The sequence below is a fragment of the Muntiacus reevesi genome, chromosome 1 (assembly GCF_963930625.1).
Source record: "Muntiacus reevesi chromosome 1, mMunRee1.1, whole genome shotgun sequence".
Taxonomy (NCBI): domain Eukaryota; kingdom Metazoa; phylum Chordata; class Mammalia; order Artiodactyla; family Cervidae; genus Muntiacus; species Muntiacus reevesi.
In genome coordinates, this window is record NC_089249.1 from 87,500,413 (window position 1) to 87,516,716 (window position 16,304).

Below are 16,304 nucleotides of genomic sequence, written 5' to 3' on the forward strand. Positions count from 1 at the left end.
AGTTTGCTATGTATTTTTGAACTAGATTTGATAATATGTACTTCTCTAGGAATTTGACCATTTTACCTGTTTTCAAAATTATTGCATAAAGTGGATTACAATATGCTCTTGGCTTTTTGTGTTACACATATCTGTTTTAATTCCTAATGCTTTTAAACTGTGATTTCTCTATTTTTCTGGACTAGTCTTGCCAAAGGTTTGCCAATTTTGTTAATTTTTTTTAAAGCAACTATTACATTTGATCCTTTCTCCTTTTGATTTTTTAAAATTATGCTCTTGTCTTTATTATTTTTTACTTTCTCTCAATTTCTTTGGATTATTCCAATGTCCTTTAACTTTTAAAATTAGAATTTTATCTCAAGATTTTGAGTTGTTTTTGTGGCTTTTATTTAAAGTATTTAAAGCAAAAATTTCTTTTCAAATACCACCTTAGCACTACAAAATATCTGATTGATGGAATTTTATTGTTCATTTTTTTGAACACATCGTTCTTTTTATATTGCATTATAGCTGATTTACTATTATATTAGTTCCAGGTGTACAACATTATGATTCAATATTTTTATAGATTATACTCCATTTAAAGTATTACAAAATATTGGCTACATTTCCCTGTGCTATACAATGTATCCCTGTAGTTTATTTTATACCTAGTAGTTTGTGCCTCTTTACCCCTATCCTTTTTTTTAGTATATGTGCTGCCAAAGCGAGCACTTTACCCCTATTCTTATCTTGCCTCTTTCCCCTTCTCTCTCCTAACTGGTAACCACTAGTTTGTTTTCTGTGTCTGTGAGTCTGTTTTGGTTTTGTTATATTCATTCATTTGCTTTATTTTTTAAATTCCACAAATAGGTGATAACCAACAGTATTTGTCTTTCTCTGTATGACTTATTTGACTAAACATAGTAGGTCCATCCATGTTGCTGCAAATGGCACAATTCCATTCTCTTTTATGGCTGAGTAGTGTTCCATTATGTATATGTACCACATCTTATCTCTTCATCTGTTGATAGACACTTAGGTTGCTTTCATATCTTGGCTATTTTGAACAATGCTGCTATATCATTCATTTCTCATTTCCATCATTCTTATTTGACCCATGGATTGCATAGAAATGTGTGTTTTTATTTTAAACATTTGGCTGAGTTACATTTTTATTATAGTTTATAATTTCAAAAGTAGCAGTCAGACAACATGTTCTATAGAATACTGATGCTATGAAATTTGTTGATGCACTTTGTTGCTTAATATGTGATCAGTTGTCATAAATACTTCAAGTTTGTGTGTTAAGGAAGTATATTCTTCAGTTTTTGAATACAGGTGTTTATTTCTTAATCTTCACTTCTTTCTGATTTTTAAAAACTTGGTCAATCAACTAGTGAGAAATGATTTAAAAAAAACTCAATGTGTGATGGAACTTGTAGATTTCTTCCTATAAATTTGTCAGTTTTTGACTTTATGCTTGTTAAGATTGACACCACCCTTATGGTGACACCATCCTTATGGCAGAAAGTGAAGAAGAACTAAAGATCCTCTTGATGAAAGTGAAAGAAGACAGTGAAAAGATTGGCTTAAAACTTAACATTCAAAAAACTAAGATCATGGCATCCAGTCCTACCACTTCATGTCACATAGATGGGGAAACAAGGGAAACGGTGACAAACTTTGTTTTCTTGGGCTCCGAAATCACTGCAGATGGTGACTACAACCATGAAATTAAAAGACACTTGCTCCTTGGAAGAAAAGCTATGACTAACCTAGACAGCATATTAAAGAGCAGAGACATTATTTTGCTGACAAAGGTCCATCTAGTCAAAGCTATGGTTTTTCCAGTGGTCATGTGTGGAGGTGAGAGTTGGACCATAAAGAACACTGAGTGCCAAAGAACTGATGTTTTTGAACCGTGGTGTTGGAGAAGACTCTTGAGAGTCCCTTGGGCTGCATGGAGATCCAACAGTCAAACCTAAAGGAAATCAGTCCTGAATATTCTTTGGATGGACAGATGCTGAAGCTGAAACTCCAATACTTTGGACATCTGATGTGAAGAACTGATGCCTTAGAAAAGACCCTGATGCTGGGAAAGATTGAAGGTGGGAGGAGAAGGGGACGACAGAAGATGAGATGGTTGGATGGCATCATCAACTTGTACATGAGTTTGAGCAAGCTCTGGGAGTTGGTGATGGACAGGGAAGCCTGGTGTGCTACAGCTCATGGGGTCACAAAGAGTAGACACAACTAACTGACTGAACTGAACTGATGTTAAGATTATGTTAATAAGCAAAACAAGAATTGAGTTGTTTTCCTGATTAAGCTTTTATCAATATGCAATGTCTTTATCTCTAGGATTGCTCTTTGCTTTCAAGGTTACATTGTCCAATATTGATATATCTGTACAGACTTTATCACATGTGTCTTGTCTGATACTGATAAACTTTACAAGCCTCTTTTATATTTTATTTTGTATATCCTTTACTATCCATTTACCTCTTGCAAAATATATATATATATAGTCAATTTTTAAAAATTCATCTGACAATATTAACCTCTTGAGAACCTAGTTCATATGTTTGGATTAATTTCAACCATTTAATTTTGCCCTTTTATTTGCCTTTTTATTCAGTTTCTTTATTTCTCCTTATTTAGTTTGAATTAATTTCATTTTTATTACTACTACAAGAATGACAGTTATATACTATATCTCAACTCATTCTTCAGAAATTGTGATATACAGTTTTAAATTTACAAAGTCATCAACACCTTATGTTGTTCAGTCACTCAGTCGTGTCCGACTCTTTGTGATCCCACGGATTGCAGCGCTCTAAGCTTCTCTGTCCTTCAGTGTCTCCTGGAGTTTGCTCAAATTCATGTCCACTGAGTCAGTGATGCTGTCTAACCTTCTCATCCTCTGCTGCCCACTTCTCCTTTTGTCTTCAATCTTTCCCAGCATTGGGGTCTTTTCCCAGCATTGGGGTCTTTTCCAATGAGTTGGGTCTTCACAGCAAGTGTCCAACTATTGGAGTTTCAACATCAGTCCTTGAAATGAATATTCAGGATTGATTTCCTTTAGAATCAACTGCTTTCATCTCCTGCAGAAGACCGTACCTTTACCTTCCTACCAAATAATATAAGCACAGTAGAGTGTTTTAATTTCTTATCCCCATTCCACATTTTCTATTATTGTAGAACACTTTAATTCTATCTTAATGTTTTTACCCCACAACATAATAACATTTTCGTTTTCATATCCAGTGTTTATAAATTAATATATGCTTACTATTTGATTTGCCCTTCTTCCTAAGAGCTTTAAAAGTCCATATAGTGAGGATCTTTGATAGTAAAATGAGTTTTGTTTATTGCAAGTATCTTCATTTTAGCCTTGTTCATGAAAGATAATTTTGCTAAGGATATAGTTCTTGATTGACATATAAATTCTAAGCACTTTAAAGAAAATTATCCCATTGTCTTCTGAATGCCTTTGAAGTTATTAAGATATAAGCATCATTCTTAATAAGAAATGTTACAAGCATGCTCTATAAAATTAGAAACAAAATAGAGGTAACTCCCATGACCAATTCTAAGCAACATTTAATGAAGAGCTGAATCAGAAAAATTACTAAAAGTATCTTTAAAGTATAGGAATCCAAAAGGAAACTGTCATTATTGGCAGCTGAGGTTATTAGCTACACAGGAAAATCCCAAACAATCTATCTAAAAATGTGAATTAACGGGAGAAATTACCTGATGATCAGCCCTGAATATTCATTCAGCAACCCTGATGCTGAAGCTCCAACACTTTGGTCTCCTGATGCAAACAACCGATTCCTTAGAAAAGACCCTGATGCCGGGAAAGATTGAATGCAAAAGGAGAAGGGAGCAGCAGAGGATGAGATGGTTGGATGGCATCACGGACTCAAAGGGCATGAATTTGAGCAAACTCCGGGAGACAGTGGAGGGCAGAGGAACCTGGCATGCTGCAGCTTGACCCCGTGTCAGTCCATGGGGTCACGAAAAGTCAGACACAACTTAGCAACTGGATAACAACAGCAGCGTATCCTCTAACTGCATTTTTTTGCACTACAAGAAATTGTTAGAAAATGTGATGTTTAAAAAAGGAAAAAATAGCATTGACAACAGAAACAAAAACTAGAATACCCACAAAAGTCAAACCTAGGGTTGGTTGGAAATAAAAGCAAAAATAAACAAATGGGACTTAATGAAAATTAAAAGCTTTTGCACAACAAAGGAAACTATAAGTAAGGTGTTTACACCCACACTTTGACCAAAGAAAATCATTATTTTTCCATTCCCCTCCCAAGTGAAAATGTTAGATATACTTGGTTTCAGATATTACAAATTAAATAATAAAACCCAACATATTGATTTTTACATACATTTTATAACTTAACAAAATAGATACATTTTATTTGCAGCTTTTCTCTTTCGCTAACCTATTTTATGACATGTTCTGTAATTTACTTCTCCAGTGATGTTTATATTATTCTCCCAAATGTGTAAAATATATCATTTAGAGATGTATTGGTGTTACACTAACCTTATGGATAACACTGACAATTATGTGTATTTTTTATGACCTGATTCTCCAAGATAATTGTGGATTCAAGTTAACAACCAGAATCACATGGTAAGTAGAATTTAATCCAATTCTGTGTTTACTTAGCTTTCTCAAGAACCCAGGGCAGGAGATACAGCATGACCCCATCTTCATCTCATCAGGGGGCTCAGCAGCTACCCCAAGGCACCACTCCTTTTGCTTCCCTCCCCCACACTGGTTGCAGGTACCTGCTGAAATGAACATCAAGGTACCGTGTCGCCCCCCTTCACCTGAGAAGCCACTGCCTACACTCCACTCCCATTTGTCTCATTAAGGTGTGAGCCCACAGTTCTGAGGATTCACAGCCACCAGGGAAGTCTATGAACAACCTAGACTGCATATTAAAAAGCAAAGACATTACTTTGCTGAAAAAGGTACATATAGTCAAAGTTATGGTTTTTTCCAATAGTCATGTATGGATGGAGAGTTGGACCATAAAGAAAGCTGAATGCTGAAGAATCAATGCTTTTGAACTGTGGTGTTGGAGAGGACTCTTGAGAGTCCCTTGAACTGCAAGATTAAGCCAGTCAGTCCTAAAGGAAATCAGTCCTGAATATTCATTGGAAGGATTGATACTGAAGCTGAAATTCTAACACTTTGGCCACCTGATTCAAAGAACTGACTCATTACAAAAGACCCTGATGCAGGAAAAGATTGAACGCAGGAGGAGAAGGGGACACAGGATGAGATGGTTGGATGGCATCACCAACTCAATGGACTTGAGTTTGAGCAAGCTCTGGAAGATGGTGAGGGACAGGGAGACCTGGCATGCTGCAGTCCTTGAGGTTGCAAAGAGTTGGACATGACTGAACAACTGAAGAACAATAACATTACTAAATCCAAGTAAGCAGTAAGATGCTGTCAGTTCAGTTCAGTTCAGTCACTCAGTCATGTCCAACTCTTTGCAATCCAAGGACTGCAGCACGCCAGGCTTCTCTCTGCATCACCAACTCCCAGAGTTTACTCAAATTTATGTCCATTGAGTCAGTGATGCCATCCATCCAACCATCTCATCCTCTGTCGTCCCCTTCTCCTCCCGCCTTCAATCTTTCTCAGCATCAGGTCTTTTCAAATGAGTCAGCTCTTTGCATCAGGTGGCCAAAGTATTGGAGTTTCAGCTTCAGCATCTGTCCTTCCAATGAATATTCAGGACTGGTTTCCTTTAGGTTTGACTGGTTAGATCTCCGTGCAGTCCAAGGGACTCTCAAGAGTCTTCTCCAACACCACAGTTCAGAAGCATCAGTTCTTCGGGGCTCAGATTTCTTTATAGTCCAACTGTCACATCCATACATGACTACTGGAAAAACCATAGCTTTGACTAGATGGACCTTTGTTGGCAAAGTAATGTGTCTGCTTTTTAACATGCCATCTAGATTGGTCATAACTTTCCTTCCAAGGAGTAAGCATCTTTTAATTTCATGGCTGCAGTCACCATCTGCAGTGATTTTGGAGCCCAAGAAAATAAAGTCTGTCACTGTTTCCATTGTTTCTCCATCTATTTGCCATGAAGTGATGGGACCAGATGCCATGATCTTACATTTCTGAATGCTGAGTTTTAAGCCAACTTTTTCACTCTCCCCTTTCATTTTCATCGAGAGGCTCTTCAGTTTCTCTTCACTTTCTGCCATAAGGGTGGTGTCATCTGCATATCTGAGGTATATTTCTCCTGACAGTCTTGATTCCAGCTTGTGCTTCATCCAGCCCGGCATTTCGTATGATGTACTCTGTATGTAAGTTAAATACGTAGGATGACAAAACATAACCTTTACATACTCCTTTGCTGATTTGGAATCGGTCTGTTGTTCCATGTTCTGTTCTAACTGTTGCTTCTTGACCTGCATACAAATTTCTCAAGAGGCAGGTCAGATGGTCTAGTATTCCCATCTCTTTAAGAATTTTCTACAGTTGTTGTGATCCGCACAGTCAAAGGTTTTGGCATAGTCAATAAAGCAGAAGTAGATGTTTTTCTGGAACTCTCTCACTTTTTCAGTGATCCAACTGATGTTGACAATTTGATCTCTGGTTCCCATACCTTTTCTAAATCCAGCTTGAACATCTCAAAGTTCACGGTTCACATACTGATGAAGCCTGGCTTGAAGAATTTTGAGCATTACTTTGCTAGCATGTGAGATGAGTGTAATTGTGCAGTAGTTTGAGCATTCTTTGGTATTGCCTTTCTTTGGGATTGGAACGAAAACTGACTTTTTCCAGGTCAGTAAGATGCTGACATATACATAAATGCACAAGCAGCTTAGGGTATAGTATTTAGGATGTAGGTATTCACAAGTCTGATAAGTTTATAGCAAGACTACAGTGTTTCAACTAATCCAGTGAGTCAGTTAGCTGGTGGTCAATTCAGATGGTATCTATTGTGTTATAAAATTGCCCTATAAAGACATTTTACCATATTACTCTGTAATTAACAGTGCTAAGAATGACTGTTTCTCCAAATTGTCATCAGCTTTGGTATTACCAAGCATTAATCTTTGGTTTGGATGGAAATATCTAATTTTTAATTTTGTAGGTCTTTAATCATGAAAGAAGTTGAAAATTTTTCATATGTTCATTGAATATTTATAAAGACTACTTTGTACAAAATATATTCTAGCATATATCTTATATTATGTTTGTTACATGGGCAGTTTAGAGTCAGTTAATTTTTGAAAAGTTCATTTGCACAATCAGTATCTTATGCACTTGCTGACTTTGAAGTGAAGTGTCATTTGCTCAGTCATATCTGACTCTTTACGACCCCATGGACTATAGCCCACCAAGGCTTCTCTGTCAGTGGGATTCTCCAGGCAAGAATACGGGGGTGGATCACCATTCCCTTTTTCAGAGGATCTTCCTGACCCAGGGATTGAACCTGGGTCTCCTGAATTGCAGGCAAATTGTTTGCCATTTGAGCTGCCTATTAACTCAGTTGTCACCTGCTGATCTTTTCCTTTTTTAGAAATTATTTGGAACTTGTTGCAAAATCCATTCAAGATTGGATCATAAAAGAAGAAGCTCTATATCAGGAAACTAAAATGTCTGATGAAATCAATAAAACCAAGTATGAGCTGGAAATAAAATCTTCTGCTGGTATCAAAGTTTCTTCTACTAGCAAAATTTTTTCTATTAAAAAATCTAAAAGTAAGTAACCAATTTAACTTATATATAAAGTCCCAAGACATTCTGCTGTTTACTAATTAAATCAAGTCTGTGACTATTTCAGGATTAAAGAGTTGTCCACAGCATTTCTGTGACTCTTCACTTTCCCTATAAAATAGAATAGCTGCTTTCTAAATATAATCAGAATATTTGTCTTATATTGATTAGATGCTTGTCTTATATTGACCCCACTTCCTGCCAGATTTGAAAGATTCATTCTGCTCAGATTAAATGTGATGTTAGGGAAATGCCAGATGTCTTTATTTTGGTGGGCTTGACAGGTTTGCCTGTCTAAGGTTTGTTGGCAAAATATGAGGTAAATTCAGATAGTGTATGTCTCTGTAAGAATAATTATGGCTTCCAAAGTGAAAATAAAATAAGATCTTCCTTGTAAGAGTAAACAGAAGATTCCTGAGACTAACTGGGGAGTTAGAATAACAAATGAAGGGAAAATAAATTCTTGGGGGCCTGTGGCATGGATTAGCTCGGATATTGCATCAATATACACTTTTGTTTTTGTTGTTTATTTTCATTGTTTTGATGCTGTCAAGCAGAGAGAAGAAGCTGGCAAAAAAAAAAAGGATACTTGATTGATGAGTGAAATGTTGATGTAATTCATCTGGAAAATAAAAATATTTTACTGGGTTCAGACAAAGGGAATGAACTCTGTGTAATTACTCTTCATTATTTCTGGTAACTAAGTTGAGAGTGATTTCCTATAAAGAAGCAAAACTATATAATTTCCTAAGTTTGTGCAATGTCTATAAACTACCAGGGGAATTTGTGCTTGGCTTGATTCTAAGATAAAACTTGGCAAACCAAGTCAACGATTCACCTTTCACCAAAATGGTTCCATAATCCATCCATCACCTCAGCCTCCCTCCAGCTGGGGTAGCACAGGACAACACTAGGTAATTAGAATACTTGATGGGACCATATAAAGCAGGTAGGGCTGCCCTTACAGTTGTATTGAGGTCACGCTTATCTGCTAGTACCAAGGACTGTGGGTTGACTGCCTTTTCTTTATTCTGCTTCTTTTTTTTTTTTTAATTTATTTTTTTTATTTTTCAGTGGGTTTTGTCATACATTGATATGAATCAGCCATAGAGCTACACGAATTCCCCACCCCGGTCTCCCATCCCACCTCCCTCTCCACCCGATTCCTCTGGATCCCCCCAGCCCAACAGGCCCGAGCACTTGACTCATGCCTCCCACCTGGGCTGGTGGTCTGTTTCACCACAGATAATATACATACTGTTCTTTCGAAACATCCCACCCTCCCCTTCTCCCACAGAGTTCAAAAGTCTGTTCCGTACTTCTGCGTCTCTTCTTCTGCCCTGCATATAGGGCCATCGTTACCATCTTTCTAAATTCCGCATATATGCGTTAGTATACTGTAATGTTCTTTATCTTTCTGGCTCACCTCACTCTGTATAATGGGCTCCAGTTTCATCCATCTCATTAGAACTGATTCAAATGAATTCTTTTTAATGGCTGAGTAATATTCCATGGTGTAAATGTACCACAACTTCCTTATCCATTCATCTGCTGATGGGCATCTAGGTTGCTTCCATGTCCTAGCTATTATAAACAGTGCTGCGATGAACATTGGGGTGCACGTGTCTCTTTCAGATCAGGATTCCTCAGTGTGTATGCCCAGAAGTGTTATTGCTGGGTCATATGGTAGTTCTATTTCCAGTTTTTTAAGAAATCTCCACACTGTTTTCCATAGTGGCTGTACTAGTTTGCATTCCCACCAACAGTGTAAGAGGGTTCCCTTTTCTCCACACCCTCTCCAGCATTTATTGCTTGTAGACTTTTGGATAGCAGCCATCCTGACTGGCGTGTAATGGTATCTCATTGTGGTTTTGATTTGCATTTCTCTGATAATGAGTGATGTGGAGCATCTTTTCATGTGTTTGTTAGCCATCTGTATGTCTTCTTTGGAGAAATGTCTGTTTAGTTCTTTGGCCCATTTTTTGATTGGGTCATTTATTTTTCTGGAATTGAGCTTCAGGAGTTGCTTGTATATTTTTGAGATTAATCCTTTGTCTGTTTCCTCATTTGCTATTATTTTCTCCCAATCCGAGGGCTGTCTTTTCACCTTGCTTATAGTTTCCTTTGTTGTGCAAAAGCTTTTAATTTTCATTAGGTCCCATTTGTTTATTTTTGCTTTTATTTCCAATATTCTGGGAGGTGGGTCATAGAAGATCTTGCTGTGATTTATGTCGGAGAGTGTTTTGCCTATGTTCTGCTCTAGGAGTTTTAGAGTTTCTGGTCTTACATTTAGATCTTTAATCCATTTTGAATTTATTTTTGTGTATGGTGTTAGAAAGTGTTCTAGTTTCATTCTTTTACAAGTGGTTGACCAGTTTTCCCAGCACCACTTGTTAAAGAGATTGTCTTTTTTCCATTGTATATCCTTGCCTCCTTTGTCAAAGATAAGGTGTCCATAGGTTCGTGGATTTATCTCTGGGCTTTCTATTCTGTTCCATTGATCTATATTTCTGTCTTTGTGCCAGTACCATACTGTCTTGATGACTGTGGCTTTGTAGTAGAGTCTGAAGTCAGGCAGGTTGATTCCTCCAGTTCCATTCTTCTTTCTCAAGATTACTTTGGCTATTCGAGGTTTTTTGTATTTCCATACAAATTGTGAAATTATTTGTTCTAGTTCTGTGAAAAATACCATTGGTAGCTTGATAGGGATTGCATTGAATCTATAGATTGCTTTGGGTAGAATAGCCATTTTGACAATATTGATTCTTCCAATCCATGAACACAGTATGTTTCTCCATCTGTTTGTGTCCTCTTTGATTTCTTTCATCAATGTTTTATAGTTTTCTGTGTATAGGTCTTTTGTTTCTTTAGGTAGATATACTCCTAAGTATTTTATTCTTTTTGTTGCAGTGGTGAATGGTATTGTTTCCTTCATTTCTCTTTCTGTTTTTTCATTGTTAGTATATAGGAATGCAAGGGATTTCTGTGTGTTAATTTTATATCCTGCAACTTTACTATATTCATTGATTAGCTCTAGTAATTTTCTGGAAGAGTCTTTAGGGTTTTCTATGTAGAGGATCATGTCATCTGCAAACAGCGAGAGTTTCACTTCTTCTTTTCCTATCTGGATTCCTTTTACGTCTTTTTCTGCTCTGATTGCTGTGGCCAAAACTTCCAACACTATGTTGAATAGTAGTGGTGAGAGTGGGCATCCTTGTCTTGTTCCTGATTTCAGGGGAAATGCTTTCAATTTTTCACCATTGAGGGTGATGCTTGCTGTAGGTTTGTCATATATAGCTTTTATTATGTTGAGGTATGTTCCTTCTATTCCTGCTTTCTGGAGAGTTTTAATCATAAATGAGTGTTGAATTTTGTCAAAGGCTTTCTCTGCATCTATTGAGATAATCATATGGTTTTTATCTTCCAATTTGTTAATGTGGTGTATTACGTTGATCGATTTGTGGATATTAAAGAATCCTTGCATTCCTGGGATAAAGCCCACTTGGTCATGGTGTATGATTTTTTTTAAATGTTGTTGGATTCTGTTTGCTAGAATTTTGTTAAGGATTTTTGCATCTATGTTCATCAGTGATATTGGCCTGTAGTTTTCTTTTTTTGTGGCATCTTTGTCTGGTTTTGGAATTAGGGTGATGGTGGCCTCATAGAATGAGTTTGGAAGTTTACCTTCATCTGCAATTTTCTGGAAGAGTTTGAGTAAGATAGGTGTTAGCTCTTCTCTAAATTTTTGGTAGAATTCAGCTGTGAAGCCATCTGGTCCTGGGCTTTTGTTTGCTGGAAGATTTTTGATTACAGTTTCGATTTCCTTGCTTGTGATGGTTCTGTTAAGATCTTCTATTTCTTTCTGGTTCAGTTTTGGAAAGTTATACTTTTCTAAGAATTTGTCTATTTCATCCAAGTTGTCCATTTTATTGGCATAGAGCTGTTGGTAGTAGTCTCTTATGATCCTTTGGATTTCAGTGTTGTCTGTTGTGATCTCATCCTTTTCATTTCTTATTTTGTTAATTTGGTTCTTCTCTCTTTGTTTCTTAATGAGTCTCGCTAATGGTTTGTCAATTTTGTTTATTTTTTCAAAAAACCAGCTTTTAGCTTTGTTGATTTTTGCTATGGTCTCTTTAGTTTCTTTTGCATTTATTTCTGCCCTAATTTTTAAAATTTCTTTCCTTCTGCTAACCCTGGGGTTCTTCATTTCTTACTTCTCTAATTGCTTTAGGTGTAGAGTTAGGTTATTTATTTGGCTTTTTTCTTGTTTCTTGATGTAAGCCTGTAATGCTATGAACCTTCCCCTTAGCACTGCTTTTACAGTGTCCCATAGGTTTTGGGTTGTTGTGCTTTCATTTTCATTCGTTTCTATACATATTTTGATTTCTTTTTTGATTTCTTCTATGATTTGTTGGTTATTCAGAAGCGTGTTATTTAGCCTCCATATGTTTGAATGTTTAACAATTTTTTTCCTGTAATTGAGATCTAATCTTACTGCACTGTGGTCAGAAAAGATGACTGGAATGATTTCAATTTTTTTGAATTTTCCAAGACCAGATTTATGGCCCAGGATGTGATCTATTCTGGAGAAGGTTCCGTGTGCGCTTGAGAAAAAGGTGAATTTGATTGTTTTGGGGTGAAATGTCCTATAGATATCAACTAGGTCTAGCTGATCCATTGTATCATTTAAGGTTTGTGTTTCCTTATTGATTTTCTGTTTAGTTGATCTATCCATAGTTGTGAGTGGGGTATTAAAGTCTCCCACTATTATTGTGTTACTATTAATTTCCTCTTTCATACTTGTTAGCATTTGGCGTACATATTGCGGTGCTCCTATGTTGGGTGCATATATATTTATAATTTTTATATCTTCTTCTTGGATTGATCCTTTGATCATTATGTAGTGTCCTTCTTTGTCTCTTTTCACATCCTTTATTTGAAAGTCTATTTTATCTGATATGAGTATTGCGACTCCTGCTTTCTTTTGGTCTCCGTTTGCGTGAAATATTTTTTTCCAGCCCTTCACTTTTAGTCTGTATGTGTCTCTGGTTTTGAGGTGGGTCTCTTGTAGACAGCATATATAGGGGTCTTGTTTTTGTATCCATTCAGCCAATCTTTGTCTTTTGGTTGGGGCATTCAACCCATTTACATTTAAGGTAATTATTGATAGGTGTGGTCCCGTTGCCATTTACTTTGTTGTTTTGGGTTCATGTTTATACAACCTTTCTGCATTTCCTGTCTAGAGAAGGTCCTTTAGCATTTGTTGAAGAGCTGGTTTGGTGGTGCTGAATTCTCTCAGCTTTTGCTTGTCTGTAAAGCTTTTGAATTCTCCTTCATATCTGAATGAGATCCTTGCTGGGTACAGTAATCTAGGTTGTAGGTTATTCTCTTTCATTACTTTCAGTATGTCCTGCCATTCCCTTCTGGCCTGGAGGGTTTCTATTGATAGATCAGCTGTTATCCTTATGGGAATCCCTTTGTGTGTTATTTGTTGCTTCTCCCTTGCTGCTTTTAGTATTTGTTCTTTGTGGTTGATCTTTGTTAATTTGATTAATATGTGTCTTGGGGTGTTTCACCTTGGGTTTATCCTGTTTGGGACTCTCTGGGTTTCTTGGAGTTGGGTGGCTATTTCCTTCCCCATTTTAGGAAAGTTTTCAGCTATTATCTCCTCGAGTATTTTCTCATGGCCTTTCTTTTTGTCTTCTTCTTCTGGGACTCCTATGATTCGAATATTGGGGCGTTTCACATTGTCCCAGAGGTCCCTGAGGTTGTCCTCATTTCTTTTGATCCTTTTTTCTTTTTTCCTCTCTGCTTCATTTATTTCCACCATTCTATCTTCTACCTCACTTATCCTATCTTCTGTCTCCGTTATTCTACTCTTGGTTCCCTCCAGAGTGTTTTTTATCTCATTCATTGCATTATTCATTTTTTATTGACTCTTTTTTATTTCTTCTAGGTCTTTATTAAACATTTCTTGCATCTTTTCAATCTTTGTCTCCAGGCTATTTATCTGTAACTCCATTTTGCTTTCAAGATTTTGGATCATTTTTATTATCATTATTCTAAATTCTTTTTCAGGTAGATTCCCTATCTCCTCCTCTTTTGTTTGACTTGGTGGACTTTTTTCATGTTCCTTTACCTGTTGGGTATTTCTTTGCCTTTTCATCTTGTTTAGATTGCTGTGTCTGGAGTGGGCTTACTGTATTCTGGAGGTCTGTGGTTCCTTTTTATTGTGGAGGTTTTACCCAGTGGGTGGGGTTAGATGATTGGCTTGTCAAGGTTTCCTGATTAGCGAAGCTTGCGTCGGTGTTCTGGTGCGTGGATCTTGATTTCTTCTCTTTGGAGAGCAATGGAGTGCCCAGTAATGAGTTTTGAGATGGGTTTATGTGTTAGATGTGACCTTGGGTAGTCTGTATGTTGACGTTCAGGGCTATGTTCCTGCGTTGCTGGAGAATTTGCGTGGTATGTCTTGCTCTAAAATTTATTGGCTCTTGGGTGGTGGTTGGTTTCAGTGTAGGTTTGGAGGCTTTTGGACGGTAGCTTATTACTTAAAGATCCATGTAGTCAGGAGTTTTCTGGTGTTCTCAGGTTTTGGGCTTAAGTCTCCTGCCTCTGGATTTCAGTTTTATTCTTCCTGTAGTCTCAGGACTTCTCCAACCATACAGCACTGATAATAAAACTTCTAGGTTAATGGTGAAAAGTTTCTCCCCCGTTAGGGACACCCAGAGAGGTTCACAGAGTTACATGAGGAAGGGGAGAGGGAGGAGGGAGATAGAGATGAGCAGGAGGAGAAAAAGGGGGACTCAAGAGGGGAGAGACAGATCTACGAAGTTGTCTGATCCCAGAGTGTTCTCCGTAGCCCAGACACCCACAAAGATTCACAGAATTGGATTGAGAAGAGAAGGGGAAAGGAGGAAATAGAGGTGTTCTGAGGTAGAAACAGAGAGTCAAGATTGGGAGAGAATAATCAACACACTCCTGAATAAAAATGGGAGCTGAATATTGGATTCTTAAATGTTCACAATTTATATCATATACTGAAAAACAAAAATTAAAAATCTAGAGTAGAGGTTAGACTCTTAAAAATACTATATTAAAAACAAAAACCAAAACATTAAAAAAAAATTTTAGAAATATATATGAAGTTTGGTTTAAAAATAGGGCTTCTCTTCTTTTTTTTTTTTTCCCTGTAAGGTTATAGTGTATTGAAAATGAAAATTAAGGAGTAGTAAGAGGAGTACTAGATGACTTTAAAAGAAATGAGAAAAAGAAAAATAGAAAATAGAAGAGAAGAAGAAAAAAGAAAAGGAAAAAAAAGAAGAAAAAGAAAAAAAGGAGAAAAAAAATTGTTTTACCTAATTAAAAAAATCGTAAAAATCTTATGAAAATGAAAGTTAAGGAGTAATGGGGGAGTAATAGGGAATTTTAAAGAAAAATAAAAGAGAAAAAAGAAAAAAAAATTTTTTTTCTTACTTAAAAAAAAAAGAAAAAAGAAAAAAATATATCTAGGAATTTCTCTGGAGCTGTTTCGGTCAGTGTGGTTTCGGCTCAGTTTCATATATCTCCTCGTTCCAGCTTATACTTCTCGATATCTATAGGCCCTTCAGGTGAAGTCGGTGTTTTCTTCAGGGATTTTAATCTGTTGCACCGGTCCCTTCTGAAGCGGTTCCCTTTGTTTATTTGGCTTCTGTCGCCGGTTTCTTCCGCGCCTAATTTCCGCCCTGACACAGGCGGGCGGAGGTGGACTCTTATTCAGGTAGCTAGTTCCGTCGTGCTCCGGCGTGGAGCTGGCGCTGCTTATTCAGGTAGCTAGTTCCGTCGTGCTCTGGCGTGGAGCTGGCGCTGCCGGGAGGGGCTGGGGCTATTTTCTCCGTCTGGGCTGCTCAGGCTCCCGGCGGTTCCAGCCCTCGGGTGATTCACAAAAGCGCGGAACACAAAGCTGCACCTGCGGTTTGTCCCCACGCCGCCCGAGTGGCTCAGGCAGCTTGTCGGGCGCTCTCTCCCCGGGTGCGGCGCGCCTTCTGTCCTGCGCTATCCCAGCCTCAGTTTCCGCCGCGCCAGTCGGGTGCGTGCGCCTTCTGCCCTCTGCGTCCCCAGCCCCAATCCCGCCCGCACTGGCCGGGTGCGTGTACCATGTCTAGCCACGACCCTCCCGGCGGATGTCGACCCTCCAGAATCTCCGGAGGTCTTTGATTAGAAGGCGGAGGCCCGTTTGCAGTGTGGTAGGGGATGCGGTCCTTGGGGCCAAGCCAGCCCCCTTCCCCTCCCCCCTGCCTCCTGCCTCCGGCGGGGCTGGGCCGGTCCGCAGCCTGCGAGCTCTTCTCAGGACTTTCTCGGTCCCTTTGTTCTGCGAACGGCCGGCAGTGTGTTCGGGCCGGTTAATTTTCTCTCTCTCTTCCGGCAGTGTGTTCGGGCCGGTTAATTTTCTCTCTCTCTTCCGGCAGTGTGTTTGGGCCAGTTAATTTTCTCTCTCTCTCGCTCTCCCACAGTGCAAGCTGGGAACTCACAAAAGCTCCCTCCGATTGTCCTCAGGGCACTCAGG

General features: G+C 38.1%; 1 protein-coding gene across 1 annotated transcript in view; it reads left to right on the forward strand.

Moving 5' to 3' along the window:
* The window catches only part of SPAG17 (sperm associated antigen 17), a 241,938-nt gene that overhangs the window by 126,250 nt on the left and 99,384 nt on the right, over positions 1–16,304 (forward strand). The window contains exon 19 of the mRNA XM_065927103.1: positions 7,566–7,747. Coding sequence (XP_065783175.1) covers positions 7,566–7,747 — 182 coding nt within the window. The remainder of the gene's footprint in view (positions 1–7,565; positions 7,748–16,304) is intronic.